The sequence below is a fragment of the Notamacropus eugenii genome, chromosome 3, assembly GCF_028372415.1.
Source record: "Notamacropus eugenii isolate mMacEug1 chromosome 3, mMacEug1.pri_v2, whole genome shotgun sequence".
Taxonomy (NCBI): Eukaryota; Metazoa; Chordata; class Mammalia; order Diprotodontia; family Macropodidae; genus Notamacropus; species Notamacropus eugenii.
In genome coordinates, this window is record NC_092874.1 from 90571232 (window position 1) to 90587378 (window position 16147).

Sequence of the window (16147 nt, forward strand, 5' to 3'; positions counted from 1 at the left end):
TCTTAGTTAAAGAAATCTTTCCCTCTAAGTCAAGAAGAAGTATGTTGTCAAGGAGAAAATTCTGGTCTTGGAGCAGGAAGATCTGGATTCCTCAGATACTTACTAGCTGTGTGGCCTTGGACAAGTACTTCTCTGTAAAATGGGGATGTTGAACTTGATGTTTGCTATGGTCTTCTCTAACTCTAGAGTTATTATTCTAAGATAAGAACCTTTATCCCTCCCTCAGGGATCCCTTCCCCATGCTCTTTGTCTCCTTTTTCCGGGTTTCTAACAGAGATATGCCCATCTCTGTCAGTGCTTCCTACAATGCCATCCCTTAGTAACACTGCTTCCCAGTCTTGAGTTTCAGACGACTTTAGGGTGGTCAAGTGTCTGTGGAGGGATAATAAAAAAGCGATTGTCCCCCATCCCAACTTGTACTCAAGGTAACCTATACTGAGAAAGACCTGTCCATGCATTCATACAAGGTATGTTATGGCTAACGGTTTAGGATTTCATTAGCTTTAACAGGAGTAATTCATTAAGTGATTTGGGCCTCAGTTTTCCCATTTGTAAAATGAATTATACTAGATTCTCAAAAGTTTTTGGTCTCAGAACCCTTTACACTCTTAAAAACTATGAAGGACCCCTAAGAATTTTAATTGATTAAAAAATAATGATAAATCCATTGGTGCTAATATTGATGACATTTTAAAATGAAGATTAACCATATTTTGCAAATGAAAACAATTTAGTAAAAGGAATAGTCATTGTTATACACGCTTTTTTTTGGTTGCAAATCTATTGAATGCCTGAATTAGTAAAAAAAAAACAACAACAAACTAGCTGGATTCTTATATGTGTTTCTGCATACAATCTGTTACAATCTGCTGTTTTGATTGAAGGATATGAAGGAAATCTGGCGTCATGCAGATGTTTAAAGAGTTGGGAAAGGGGAAGAGTATTTTAATTGGACCAGCACCATCTTAGGATTCTTGTAAAAAGTTTTGACCTGAAGGACACCTGGAAGGGTTTCAGGGGCCCACAGACTACATTTTCAGAACTGCCAGACTAGTATACATCCAAGGTTCCTTCTACAACTAAATTCTGTGATCAGCAACATGCCATTTGGGGGCAGATTTTTTTGGCAGGAAGCCTTCCCTGGTTCCAAGTTCCACTTCCTAATATTTTACTCTGTGGGTCCATGTGCACATCTCCCACCCAACTGAGAGGTATTTGATCACCACCTGAGAAGAAAAGGGATGTGACTGACCAACTGAGGTTAAAAGTCAGGGGGCAAGGGGAGAATTCTCCTTCTTTGAAGAGCAGACACTTGCCATCCATTTAAGTCATTAAAATCACCTATAACAGGATTTCTCATTTAGATCTCCTTACTAAGTGTGCCAGCCAGCATACTTTTTAGATTCTTTCTAATCAAGTGCCGTTAGCTTAATGAGCTCTGATCTCTCTCAAGCACCTCCTGTAATGAAATTAAGTTCCCTGGGAGGTAATTGGATAGCCATGACATGCTGGCAGTATCTGAGTCCTTGCTGGAAGGTAGCTTCAAGGATGATGGCCTTTTAAGATTGTTATTTTTTTTTTTTAGCAGATAGATTGCCTCAGTTTCCCCTTCCTTTTTTGGAATGAAATTAACGACGAAGGGTGTGGGGCCAGAATTATAACTGAGCTGTGTATGTCAGGCCCAGAGGGAAAATCTTGCTAAAAACCACATCTGGGTCCCTCAAAGACAAGGCCTTTGTTGAGCTTGGTGGCCTAGAGCTGGGATGCCCTCTTAGGTTTGTACTGAAGCCCTCCTCCTCCAGTAAATCTAGAGTAGAAAGGACCCTGAGTATGGCTTCATTAAACCTGGATTTTGGTTCCATCTCTGTGGACTCTGGCTAATCTCTTAACATTTCTAAACTTTGTTTTCCTCATCTATAAAAAAAAACAACAACCCCAAAACACTTGAGTTAGATGATCTCTGGATAACCTTTCCTGCTCTAGGATGCTAAGGAATGTAGGAGCTGTATTTGGAGGAAAGAAGAAATTCCAGTCCTGTCAGATACTTACTAGCTGTGTGACCTTGGACAAGTCACCTAAATTCTTTCAGTTTCATCATTTGTAAAATGAGGTTCTTACAAGGATACAAATATATAAATAGTTACATAAATGTAGCTGTTGAGTTGTTTTCTGTTGTGTCTGATTCTTTGTAACCCCATTTGGGGTTTTCTTGGCAAAGATACTGTAATGGTTTGCCATTTCCTTTCCCAACTCATTTTATAGATGAGGGAAGTGAGGTAAAAAAGGGTTAAGTGACCTGTCCAAGATCACAAGCTAGCATCTGAGGTTGGATTTGAACTTAGCTCTTCCTGACTCCAGGCCTGGCACTTTATCCACTGTGCCATTTAGTTGCCCATATAAAGTTAGCAATTATTAAATTCTTGGGATACTGTGAATTCCTTTCTAATACTGACACTAGAGGACTGGATCAGTGCATGCCTTCCTTAATAACACTGCTTTCCATTCTAGGGGTTCCAGCCTACTTTAGGGTTGTCCCCTCTGCAGGGGGGACAGGAAAAGATGGGCTCCCCAACTTAACAGGGGGCAGGGATGGGGGTGGGTGGAGCAGGGAGAGAACTGGCTCCCTGAACATGCCTTGCCTTCTCATGCTCTTTCTCAGGCTTTATAAAACTTTCCTCCAAAGATATTAGAGGCTGGTAGTTAGTCCCTTTGTCTCTTTCTACCTTTGCCACATAGCCTCTCTTGGTCTACAGGTCCTCAGATTCTCCTAGTCCAAGTGCAGTCACTCCTTTTCCTACCCTTTAGGACACTGAAGCCAAGACTAGGTTATCCTAAAAAGGAACCATGGGATCTTAGATTCCTAGAGCCACAATTAACCAAAACTAGGACTAGGGCAAATTACACTGAGGGGCACAAATAGGAGAGGGGTTTAGCACCTCAGAGGACATGAAATAGAGGTTCTAACACAGAGTGTCTGGTTCCAGATGGGGCTAAAGGTGAAGTTGGACTCCTAAAAAAAGATGCTAAGGAAGCCAGGACCCAGGGACCAGCAGATAGGGGAAGCTGTACCCCATACCAGTGGAGGGCCACTAGGGATGATCAGGGATAAAGAAAAAACAAAGGCCCTTTGGATGTTGGTTCCCTTAGGAAAAGCCTTGCTAGCCCCATGCTAGTCACAGCTTTCTCTAGTTCAGTCTCTTCAATCACAGATGAGGCCCAGAGAATTTAAGTGACTCCGAGAATTCCTTCACTGGCCTACTAAAAGTTTAAAAGGACATTTTTGTATTATTGTGATCATTGTGATGTTTGAATTTCATCATTTAAAAAATAGGCCCTTTCTGTTTTAATAGTTTCCTCTTAGGGCACCCTTGGTGTCCAGTTTAGATTTGCAGCAAAGATGGGAAGGATTTAGTTGACAGGCTAAAAAGTTTTTTGAACTTTTCCCATACTTAGCTGTTAAATTATAATGGATGCAATTTGACTGTCAGTATATGCAGAGGTGGTCTTTGAAAGAAATACCACAGTACTCACTTCAGAAAGAAAAGTGAAGGAAAACGACTTTTCTGGAAATTTGAGAAGCATTTGGAGAGGCTTTCTTTCCCCAGTTCCTTTGCTGGAAACACTATGGGGTGGGAGAGAGACTTCTAACCCAGATCAGGGTTAAAAATCATTAGTCTGGAGAGTCAGAGTGGCCATTAGCATCTGTGAGAATCATTTGAATAAAACCAACCCCAATGTAGGAGGAGGACGAGGAGGAGGAGGAGGAGGAGGAGGAAGATAATGAGGAGGAGGAGAAGGAGGAGGCATTAAACCAATCCAGAATGTTAGGAAAGTGGGTTAATTCTTCATTGGAGCCCAAACTCTGTCCTTGGGGCCGTGCTGTGAGCCTGCCTTCCAGGCCATGGTTATAATAAAATCCTTTTAGAACCTCAGTAATTAAACCCTTTTGGATAGGGTCCACAGCAGACCAGGGGCATCCTAGTTTGTTGTCTAGGCTTATAGCAAGGTTGTCACTTGTACTTGGCTGGCCAGGAATTCTTGTTCTCTTCTCCTAAATGACTTTACTAAAAATTCTCCTTTATCCTTGACATATCGGCACAGGCTCCCACTTAAGGGTGAAGCAGAAAAATTGCCAGGGGGAGCGACCAAGGAGAGCTTAGTCTTTTCCTTCCGTGAGGACGCTGGGCCCTGACAGAAGAGATGTCTAAATGAATGAGATCATTCCTGTCACCTCGTGGCATTTTCCTGGTCATTCTTCATGCTCTTTTGCAAACAGTTCACCCATGAAAGATGTAGGTCATACTTACACTATCAGAAGCAGAGGATAGTGGGCAGTGTCTGTGAAGGTGGCCGGCTTTAAGATCTGCATTGGCAAGTCTAGACAAAGACAGACAAACAGGGTAACCTTTTAGTACTGATGACTGACGGATAATAAACATGGTTCATACTTACGTAGCACTTTACAGTCGATGGAACTCTACCCTTGCAACAATCCTGCCAGGCAGATAGTGCTTTATAGTCATTCTTAAGATGAGAAAACTGTGGCTCAGAGAGGCTGACCTTGGGTCATCTTACACCCGAATTCCTTCTTCTTTCTGTAATCCTGTGTCATTGTGCTTAGGTAGAACAGGGAATGCTGTTTGGTTGAGTGTCTCAGTCCATGGTGCTTTGGAAGAGGATTTAACTTCAGGGGGGACTTTGACTTCATGACTCTATCTATCCATCCATCCATTCAACAAATATTTATCAAATAACTACTACCATGAGGCAGCTAGATGTTACAGTGGATAGGTGGCCCTGGAATCAGGAAGGCAGGACTTCAGAGCTTAGCCTAAGACGCTTTCTCACTGTGTGATCCTGGGCAAGTCACTTAACCTCTGGCTGTCTCAGTTTCCTCATCTGTAAAATGGGGATGATAATAAGGGCACCCATCTCCAAGGTTTGTGAGGATAAAATGAAATATTTGTAAAGAGCTTTGCAAACTATAAAGGTCTCTGGAATTTATTATTGTCACACAACTCCCTGATCAATAGTCCCAAAGCACACATGGCTATGCCTCCTTCTTGCTGCAGGATAAAATAAAGAGTCTTCTGTTTGGCCTTGGAAAGCCCTTAGTCTGCCTCCAGTCTACCTTCACAGGCTAACTTCACATTATTCTTTTACCAATACCGCTATTCCAGTCAAACTCAGCTTGACCTTCCATCTTCCATCTCTTTTCCAAGGGTTGTCTCTTTATGCCTAGACTACAATCTTTCCTCACCTTTGCCGCCAAGAAGTATTAGCTTCCTTCGGTAATACCAGTCTATATCCCTCTGGTTTCTAGTGTTCACCAGCCCCACAATGACTTTGGAAGTATTTTGCATATATTTTGCATTTAATTTTCTGGGCATATGTTGCTTTCCCCACGTCCTGTCCCTGAGCATCTGCACTGGTCATTCCTCCTTCCTGGAGTGCTCTCCACCTTCACACAGTTGCCTCTTAGAATCCTTGGTTTCCCATTCAAAGCCTAGCCTCTACCAGGAAGTCTTTCCTGGCCCCTTTAAACTTCCCCTCATTTACACTGATATAAAATATCATATCTTAGGTGGAATCTATTTATTTACATATTGTTTCCTTCATTACAATGTAAGTTCCTCAATATTTGGTACTGTTTCTTTCTTTTTTTCTTTTTCTTTTTTTGTCTTTAGGAGGATGGCAAGGTTCACAGGTCCTTAGGTTACATTAGTAGATCAGATGACAATGCTGGAGGCTTTGGACACTGTAGAGGTAAGGTGCCTGAAAAGACTTGGAGGACCTTAGGAGGTGGAGGCAGGACAGATAGTAAGGTCTGGTGATCCTCTATCTCACTGGAATAGAGTTCGTGACTCCCATCTCCTTCAAGCTGGAAAACAGCCTGGACAGATTCTTGGTTGCCTGGCTCTGTAGGTGAGGGAAGGAAAGGGGGAGGGTACTCCTGGTGGGCCTGCTGTATGTTGGATGGGTTCTGCGCAGAGGGCTAGGGGATAGGCGTCAGAGGGACAAGGCGGGAGGGCATAGGTGCTCCCAGTGGTGGTGGGTATCCCTGCTTCTGGTTTGCCCCACATGGATTCTGGGCCAAAGCAGTCATGGGAACAGAGAGGAGAGACAGATGAGAGATATTGTAGAGGTACAATTTTTAAGGTTTGACTGAAGTGGAGTGGTATCAGAGGGAGATGGCAGAGAGATAAGAATTAAGGATCAAGGCCAAATTTTGAGCAAGGAAAAATGAGTAAATGGTAGTACTGCTGAAAAAAAAGATAGTGATGTCAGAAGAGAGGGTTTTTGGGGAAAGGGCTCAGTTTTAAACATGTACAGGTAGGTCATTCAGGTAGAGTTGTACTGTAGGCAGTTGGAAATACAGGCCTGAAGCTCAGGACAGAGGTCAGGGTTGGAGATTCACATTTGGGAGTCATTTAGGGAGAGGTGACAGTTGAATCCATAGAAGTGAGTGAGGTTGCCAAGGAAGGCAGTATGAAGAAAGAAGCTAGATCTGGTTATGTTACTCCTCTCAAGGTCACTCACAGTCTGGCATTGCTTTACCTTTCCAGGCTTGTCTTGCCATCTTGTACTTGGCACATCCTTGGCACACCCTTGAAACACCCTTTATCCCTTGAACATACCCTGCTTGTTCCTAAGTCTACGCTACTGTTCATACAATTTCTTTCTTTTTTTGCCTCCTGAATTCCTACCAATCATTTAAAACCAAACTCAAATTCCTCTTTCTACATGAGGCCTTTGCTGATATCTCCATTGCTAAAGGCCTCCCTCCAACAGACTTCCCATAACCCTTTGTCCTGTACCTGTCTAATGCACTTATCATATATTATTGGGAATTATAGCTCCTTGGCTTTGTATCTTTATTCCCTACTAGGCCATATTTTCCACAAGGACAGGATCTGTATCTTATCTAGACTTTTATATCTCCCTAAGTATCTTGCCCAGTGTTCATACTGCTTTCAGTAGCTTAGCAAATGCTTGCTGAATTACATAAGATTGACCAGTTAAGGAGTCAAAGGATTGTTCAGAGAGCAAGGAGAATTACCAAGAAGGTAAGGCATGGAGGAAGGAGCTAAGGATTAGAGGTCAGCAGGAGACTTGGGGACCCGTCTCAGGTTGGACCCTTGTTGGACCCTTCACTTTGCGGTTGTTCATTTTCATTACCCCTAACCTGGGGATAAATATCCCTGTACTCCCCAACCCACAAGTTCATTGTGAAGATTCAGCGCGCTCATGTACGTGGATGCACTTTAAAAGGGGGAAGACGAACAAATTGCAGTTTTATTAACAGCAACATCCCAGGCAGCAAGAAATGAAAACCCCGAGGGCTCGTGAGTCACTTTGTCATGCATCGCTTGCACAACACACAATTAAACATCTTCCCATCTCAGTTATTTTCCCCTTAGGCAGCAGTGAGTGTCCCAGCTGGGAATCAATATTTGAAGGGATGGGAGGAGGGGAGAGAAAGAGGAAAACAGATCCTGGGTGAGATGGGGACAAGGAAGAGAGAGGAGGAGAGGATGGGGCTTGGGGGGGGAGGGGAAGGTGGCACATCTATGGACCGAAGCAAGATGGCAGGGCTAATTGCTGGATGGATGTTGAGAGCCTGAAGGGATGATTGAAGGTGGCCTGGTGATCAGCCTCTGAAGCCCCAGCTGTGCCTTGTCACTATCCAAGATTTTTCGGATCTATTCCTCAGGCTAGTGAAAACTGCCTCCACAAAACCCAAAACAAAACAAAACAAAAAACCAAAGAACGAAACAAAAAAATAAGAACTCCGCCCCCCCCCCCCCCCCCCCAAACCAACTACAACAAATTTCCCCACTGGGTTCTTTCTCCCCAAACAAAACTCCCCAAAACCTTCCTCCTTAAATTTGGCAATTGTTTACTGATGGCAAATAGAACCCAGATTACCAAAGGCTTAGCAATTAACTCAGAATTAGTGGCATTTTCAATATGATTAATATACAGGTTCACCACAGGGTAGACTCGTTTGCTTGGCAATCATTTTCTGACACAGGGTCTAATTACTTATTCTGGTTGAATACTAATGCCTTGCAAATTGGATCAATGGCCCAGGGACAAGAAGAAAGGCAGGGGATGGACTTTATCATTTAAATATCCATAAAACATGGGCTGGGATGCTTCTGCTACTGATAAGCCGAAGGGCAGACCTTGGAAACTGGGCCCAGTGGCCTGAAAACAAGCTTTAGATTCCAGAAGAGGGTTTTTAAAGACTTTTTCCCTATCTGATAAGCGCCTCATAATAATCTAACAAAACAAAACAAATAAAACTCTGCTGGGGATCAGGGAAGTTTTCTGAAATCTATAAGGTCACTTTTAGCAACGTATTTTTGTTCCATCATCCTTTTGTTCTTTCCTGGAAACTTTCAATGCCCCATTCCTCCACAGCTGAGGCCTGGTTAGAGGGTGTCTCCTTGGATATCACATCAGAAATGGAAAACCAATTAGACACATCTGAGCAAGAACAATGTGGGAGGAGGGGATCACCCCCAAACCTGCCCTATAAAACCATTGGTCCATGTGGTTGAGTTCCTTCGGCATGAAAGAAACAAAAGACTCAGCTGGCCCACACTTCTACAAGGAAGAGAGGTTGGGACCTTGGTAAAATCACACCCAAGTGTTCCAAGTCCTAGGCAGCCTCTCCAATCCCTGTGCTTGTTTCTGTAATGACTTGAAGACCACCACACCTGAGACCTAATGACTCAGCTGTAATTGTATCCATCTCCCTCTGGCAACTGAGGCACAGATAGCTCCTTTGTCCTTCAATCCCTCTTCTCTTCCCAAGTTCCTCTGTGCTCTCCCCATTGAGTGTGTCCTTTTAGGTCCTCCTAAACGTTTGCTTGTGTGATTCAAAAGGCATCAAAATAAAAATCTTTTCCTTTCTCCATAATTAGCCTGCCTAACTCTATTGGGAAAACCTCTTTTAAGTCCCCAGAATGCTGGAATAGATTGGGACAGAATCATTTTTTGGAGTGAAATTCGGTTCAAGTAAATGAAATCCAAGTCAGTGTGGTTAATACTGATCGGATGTTTGTGACCATGAAGGAGGTCTTAGCCACCTTAGACGGCATGGCATCTGTCTCTTCCTCATCTATCTTCTAGCTTCTTATTCATGGGAGACTACTTCAGCATGCTGAAATGCACATGTGTGGACACATGATCATTTTCATTCTTAAAATACTAAAGTCAGGCGATCTTTGGTCAACTATTTCCCTCTTACTCTTCAGGGGCAGTCATGATCCTAAAATGAGCTGTGTAGTATGCTGTGAGGAGGAAGGGCTCCTAAGGAATTCTCAATTGTCTACCAAAGGATTACTGGTTGATGAAGAAGAGAAAAGTAGGTCCATATCCCCTACGGGAAAGAAAAAGGCTTTCTCGTCCTTGTTTCTCTCTTCTTTTGAGGTGACATAAAGTAGTGCAAAGAGCACATAATTGGGAATCAGGACAACTGAGTTCTAATCCTGCTTCTGCCATGGACAGGACTGGATTAAAAGAATTCTAAGGTCACTTTCACCTTAAGATACTATCATTTGAATACATACATGAATGTGTTAATATGTGTATATGACATGACATGTCTCACCATCCTGGTCCCTGAGTTTCTAGAAAGAGGAACACTCCCTGGGTGGGCTCTTTTAAGCATGGAATTCATTGAAAATGTTTAATGCACAGTGACCACTGCCAGTTTTCAGGACCTAATTCCTTAGGAAGCCAGTATAACCTCCTCCAACTATTGACTGGAATGACGGGTGAATGTGGTTCTTCATTAGGTGTTCTTGTTGAGTCGTTTCAGTTTTGCCTGATTCTCTATGACCCCATTTGAGTTTTCTTGGCAGAGATTCTGTAGCGGTTTGCAAGTTCCTTCTCCACCTCATTTCATAGATGAGGAAACTGAGGCAAACAGGGTTAGTGGCTTGTCCAGGGTCACACTGTGAGTGAATAAGTAAGGCTGGATTTGAATTCAGGTCTTCCTGACTCCAGGCCCAGCACTCTGTCTATCCACTGAGTTACCTAGTAGCCCTGGTTCTTCATTAGTTCAATCTCTCGAGTAACTGAGGATAAACATGAAAATCCTTTTTGTTTTCCACCTTGTTAGGAAAATATTGCTAAAATATCAAGAATTTACATGCCTTAGGAAGTGGAATTCCATTTTTGCAAGTCTTTATCACATCCTCATTAAGCTATTTACTAAACATTGGTTATAAGCAAGCACTGAGCTAAATTCCACCTTCCCTCTGTTGATTATTTTCCATTTGTCCTGTATATAGCTTATTTGTATACTGCTGTTTGCATGTTCTCTCCCTGCATTAGACTGTGAGTTTTTAAGGCAAGGACTGACTTTTGCCTTTCTTTGTACCTTTCTGATACACAGTAGGTGCTCAATAAAAGCTTATTGACTGAATGGCATAGAAAGGACAATATTTAAGGGACTCTAAGAAGGCAGCATTTAATTCCATCAAAAGCAAAGTACAAGGAGAAATGCAGGATTTCTGGCTCAGTAAGAAGGCAGATGAAATTCAGTTTTATGCTGATAGTAACCATCCAAAGTGCTTTTGTGATTGCCTGAAAGCTATTTATGGATCAAAAACCTATGGTGTATCACAACTACTCAGTGCTGATGGAGCCACATTGATTAGTGATAAGGACATGATGCTACAGAGATGGGTTGAATAATTCCATAGTGTTCTCAACAGACCATCATCAATCAATGAGGCCATTGACTGTTTACCTCAGGTTGAAGTCAGTCCCTCTTTAGCTGAACTTCCAACTGAAGAAGAGGTTTTGAGGGCCATTAGGCTCCTTTCATGTGCTAAAGCACCTGGTGCTGATTCTATTCCAGCTGGGATTTCCAAGGTAGGGGGACCATTGCTCATACAAAAGCTGACTGAAATTTTCTAGGTTATATGGCAAGAGGAAGTCATCCTCCAGGAGTTCAAGGATGCCTCCATTGTCCATCCTGGTAAAGGGAATAGATTGTCCTGCAACAATCACAGAGGGGTCACTCTCTTAGTTATTGCTGGCAAAATTCTTGCTAGAGTCCTCCTTAATAGGCTGATCCTTCACCTAGAAGATGGTCATCTACCTGAGAGCCAGTGTGACTTCTGAAAGGGCCAAGAAACAGTTGATATGATGCTTGCTGTCTGACAACTCCAGGAGAAATGCCAGGAGCAGAACAGAGGTCTGTATACAATGTTTGTAGATCTGACCAAGGCCTTTGACACTGTTAGTCTTGAGGGCTTATGGAAAATTATGTCAAAATTTGGTTGCCCCAAGAAGTTCATCAGACTGTGACATGGGAGACACTGGCACAGGACCACTCAGCATGGTGTGCCCACATCAGAAAGAGTGCTGTGCTCTATGAACAAAGCAGAATTGATACAACACAAAGTAAATGTAGGATGCACAAATTTGGAGTATCCACCCCAAATACTCATACAGACTATCTGTGCCCAAACTGTGGTAGAGCACTCTGAGCTCGTATGGTCTGATCAGCCACAGTCAGACACAACGAAACTTTACTTTTCATGGTGATGTAACTTTGGTCCTCTCAAGAACGAAGGACAACAACCAACTTTATTTTAGGATAATGGACATACCTAAGAATATACATGACAATACAAAGTAGCATATGTTAAGTATCAGATAATTGGTATATACCTTAAATGCAATGGGGGTTCAGAGGAGTGAGGAATCATTATGAGCTGGGAAAAATATTGTGGAGGAAGGACATTAGGTAGATCTTGAGGGATAAATAGATAGAAGAGAGTATTTAAGGCAAGGAGTGCTGTGTGTATGTGCCTGTGTGTGTGCGTACATACATTATTGTTTTTATCCTTCATTTTTATAGAGGATCAATGACATCATGGGGTGATCCCTTGACTTACATGTAAATTGGATTTAAATGAGGCAGGCTTGCACAAACTCATCAATCTCACTTTTTCTTCCAGAGTCATCGAAGTCCAGTGGCAAGACCAAAGCCAGGATGACTGGTGATGGCCTGGGATGCAGTGGATGGTTTTGGCATCTTCAATGTCTGACCAAACTCTCAGTGCTCCACAGCACCTGCTTCAGCCTCCTTCATGGCCTTTGGAACAATTTGTTCTCATTCACTCATTCTACTTGGAGAAGTCTTGACATGTGTGGGGTAGACATCCCCCTAACTCATTGACAGGTTTGAGGCCTTAAACCTGGTTTTTATCCTTTCTACTGAGTCAGTTTTACCAGGGTATGATCACTGTACATGCTGCAACTTCTTGGAGCCACAGGAAGATTTGGATGACAGGTGAACACCAAAGATAGATGAACAGCCCTGAAAAGACTTTGGCAAGTCCTTATACCAGAGGTGCTAGTTCTCCCTGAGTACCCCAAACACCCCACATACACACATGTATATATACATATGTATGTGCACAAACATGCATACACATGTACATACACACAGATATATACACATATACATAGATCTACATACGCATGCATGCATGCATTTTTGTATATGTATATAAGACTTAGGCTAGAGACCTTATCAGAAGGGAAGACTGGGAATTCATAGAAGACAATAACTAGGAGGAGAGTCAGAAGTCTATCTCACGTTCTCACATGTCTAGAGATACATGCACATAGTATAGGGAATAAATATAATGGTCTGAAGACCTTGATGCTGGGAGACTGATAACAGCTGGCATAGGATTCATGGCTGAAATGCAGCTATGGAAGGGTACAGAAATAGGGCTTGGCCTGTGATTTTACTGGTAGAGGGAATTCCCAGATGAAGCCGCTCCCTTGAACAATGCAGGCTCGCACTTTCTCTGGAACTTATAGTCTTCTTAAAGCACTGCTTAGAGCAGTGGGAGGTTAAGTGAATTGCCCAGTGCCATAAACCAGTGTTAATCAGAGGCAGAACTAGAACCAAGGTTTTCTTGGTCCTGAGACCAGTTAAAAAGAAAATAATGATAAAAAGAGTTGAGCAGTATAGAAAATATATAGAGAGAGACCTGGAGGGGAGAAGGTGAAGAACAATTGGGGTGAAGATGAATGCAAAATAACCAAAGAGATACTGTAGTACAGGTGTCCATAATCTAGGGAACATGAACTTGTTTTTAAAAAAATTTTGATAATAAATCCTCTTTTTATGTTGTGCTATGTACATGGAAATGTTCTCTCTTTTATTTTTGTGTGTATGTATTTGAGTTCAAAATGAATAAAAATATTTTGATAACTATTTCAATACAATTGGTTTCCTTTGTAATCTTATGTATTTTGTTTTGTGCTTTTAACAACATTATTATGAAAAGCATCCATGGGTCGTCAGACCACCAAGGGGGTCCCTGATGCACAAAAAGGTAAAGAAAGCCTCTCCTCAGGCAATAGAAGGAAATAAAGGAATAATCCAAGAAACATCTAAAAGCTGGCCCAGAGCTACAGCATAATAGAGATGGGAACTTGAACCCACAGACACTCTCTGAAGCGCTCTGGACACATACAAAAAAAGAAGTGATGAGGAGAACCGATATCCTAAACCTGATCATGACCACAATAATGACCAACTTACTGCTGAAATGGGAATGACAGGAGCTTTGGGGTCAAGGCTTATCCTTCTTCTGCCATCCCTTAAAGGACTGCTTAGCTTGCATGGGCCTGGGGTTCTCCTGCCAATCCAACAGAGTCTTCCTGGTTCTGAATACAACCCCTCTTCCTGTATTCGAGGCAATGATTCCACTGAACTGTCATATAAATTAAGGCAGTTATATCTCTGGCCAAAGGATGCACAGCTAAGTGATCCTTTAAGCTCTCCCTCCGGCACTTTATAAATATTTACATGACCACCCCCTATTCTCAGCTTACAATACAGAATTCATTTTTGTCAGCTATCAAAGAGCCTCTTACCATTCTAGGAATAACTATATCCCACTTGCAACAGTGGAATAGCCAAGGTCTTCAACAGAGGGGATAGACTGTATAATGCACTGCTACTGCCTCTCACCACTGACCATGGAGTCAGGGCCTCCTGCACAGATACAGCTACACACAAAAGAGTAAGGAAGGACTCAAGATGTTGTCAAGGATTTTTCTGTCACTCATCCTGTGACGCAGAGCCATCACTGCACAGTCCTTGATGAATTTTATGCCAAGGATCTCACAGAGTTTACCATCCAGCCCAACACATGATATTTCTTCCACAGACATATACAGTATAGGGGAACATAAATGCTAACACACAGGGGAAAGCCACCCACTTTTATTTTCTGTCTTTGCATCCTCCCTTCCTAGCATAGGGCTTTGCAGCACTAAATAAAACATTTTTAATGTTAGGGGTTGATCAGAGGAGCTCCCCAATCAACTTGATGAGATTACATGGAGGTGAACCTTTGTTTGTGTTGTAAAGATCTCCCTGTGGAGGGTATGGGCATGCCCACTGGCACCTTGTAGAGAAGATTAAAGACATCTGGTTAAGTCTCAGTGAGTGGGGCTGCCTCCAAGGTGAGTTGGTTGGCTTGAAGCCCCCTGTAGTGCCTCCTGAAAAATAAATTTCATTGATGGGGTTGCCCTCAAAATGAATTAATTGGCTCCTGCTCATTTGGGAGAAGCTCCCTTTATTCTGGCCTGTAACAGGGAATCTTCACTGAGGATTGTGCTTTTCATCCTTTCTCTTTCTGCCTTTCTCCCAGAGAGCTCCCAAGAATACAGCTGGTAGATATGGGGTTCTCTCTCCTCTAAGAACCATTAATAACAGACATAAGTTCTACTATATGGTCAGTGAGTCAAAATGAACAGCACATGTCCAACATGAAGGGGTTGACCAAAAGCCGCAAGCATGTTGACCATCCTGGGATAGTTCAAGCTCTCAGAAGGCTTCCATCAGGTGAGAGGACTCATAAGAATGCCAGCCTATTGTTAATGTTGCCACTCCAAACATGCTTCCCTTCTGAAGGGATCAAAGTCACACCATATGTCTGCTGTGTGGGAAGGTACATTATTCCCTGTGGGGAAAAGGAACTCACTGGACTGTCAGGGGGTTGTTGCACTGGCAATCTCAAGTTTGGTTCCCTTTTGAGGAAGGCACAACAAAGAGTGATGCTAAATTAGGAGACATTGGGATTTTGTCCAAAAGTGGACCTTGGACAAAGAGAATTATGATTTTTTCATGGGGGTCCATTTTCTTTAGGCTGGTAAAATCTGTCATGCATATGATAAATACATTTGTTTCATTGAGTGTCTGTATGGATTACTTGCCCATACTTATGAACTGTATTTGATAATCATCTCAGAGCAAAGTTTTGGTGAGGGCTATATAAATCAAAGAGATTGACCTTTTAAGGCTACCCCTAAGATTGAAGCTGGTCTATGGGAACCCTAGGATACACTGAATCAGATTGAAAAATAGTCAGACTCCTTGGAACTGCTTTGTCTTGCCACAAAGAGGTCTCTCACTTGGTTTTCTTGCTTTTTCTTTCTTTCAAAACATAGCTCAATCACTTTGTATGAAGGATCAGTCGGATACCATCTTAGCCTATGCTACTCCTTCTTTTCACCTGTTGTTCATAACCACAGTATGGGAAAGATACAGGAGTTCTCATTATAGAAATTGGCAGCATCCAATTGTGGTCAACAATGGAAATGTTGTTTTTGCCTTTGCATCATTTGCTTCTAATACAATACCTCGCAGCTAGTAGATACTTAATAAATGTTGAATTGAACTGTCTATTAAATTGAATTTGTTGATTGGGATGGCACTTCCCATTTGTCAAATATGTATGTGTGTATGTGTACATGTGTGTGTACGTGTATGTGTCTCTAGGTTGAACTAGATAACCTCTAAGCTCCTTTTTGGTACTAAATCTGTGATCTATTCACAGAAATTAAGAAATTCATAGAGGGGACTGGAGTTTGGCCAAAGACACTGAGCTCAGTCTTGCATGTGTTGAAGTTCAGGTGATGGTAGGATAACTAAATAGAAATGCCCAGTAGACCATTAAAGATGCTGAACTAGAGTCTGAGAGAGAGGTCAAGTCTAGAGTAAGGGATTTGGGAGATGTCTTCTTAGCAGTAATAGCAGAAGCTATAAGAATATAAGGTTCAAAGAAGAAAATTTTGATAGAGATGAGCA

General features: G+C 42.3%; 1 protein-coding gene across 3 annotated transcripts in view; it reads right to left on the reverse strand.

Annotated features, from left to right (window-relative positions):
• The window catches only part of DPP6 (dipeptidyl peptidase like 6), a 1325443-nt gene that overhangs the window by 24266 nt on the left and 1285030 nt on the right, over nucleotides 1-16147 (reverse strand). For all 3 annotated transcript variants that reach the window (XM_072652136.1, XM_072652135.1, XM_072652137.1), the window contains exon 19: nucleotides 4308-4377. In XM_072652136.1, coding sequence (XP_072508237.1) covers nucleotides 4308-4377 — 70 coding nt within the window. The remainder of the gene's footprint in view (nucleotides 1-4307; nucleotides 4378-16147) is intronic.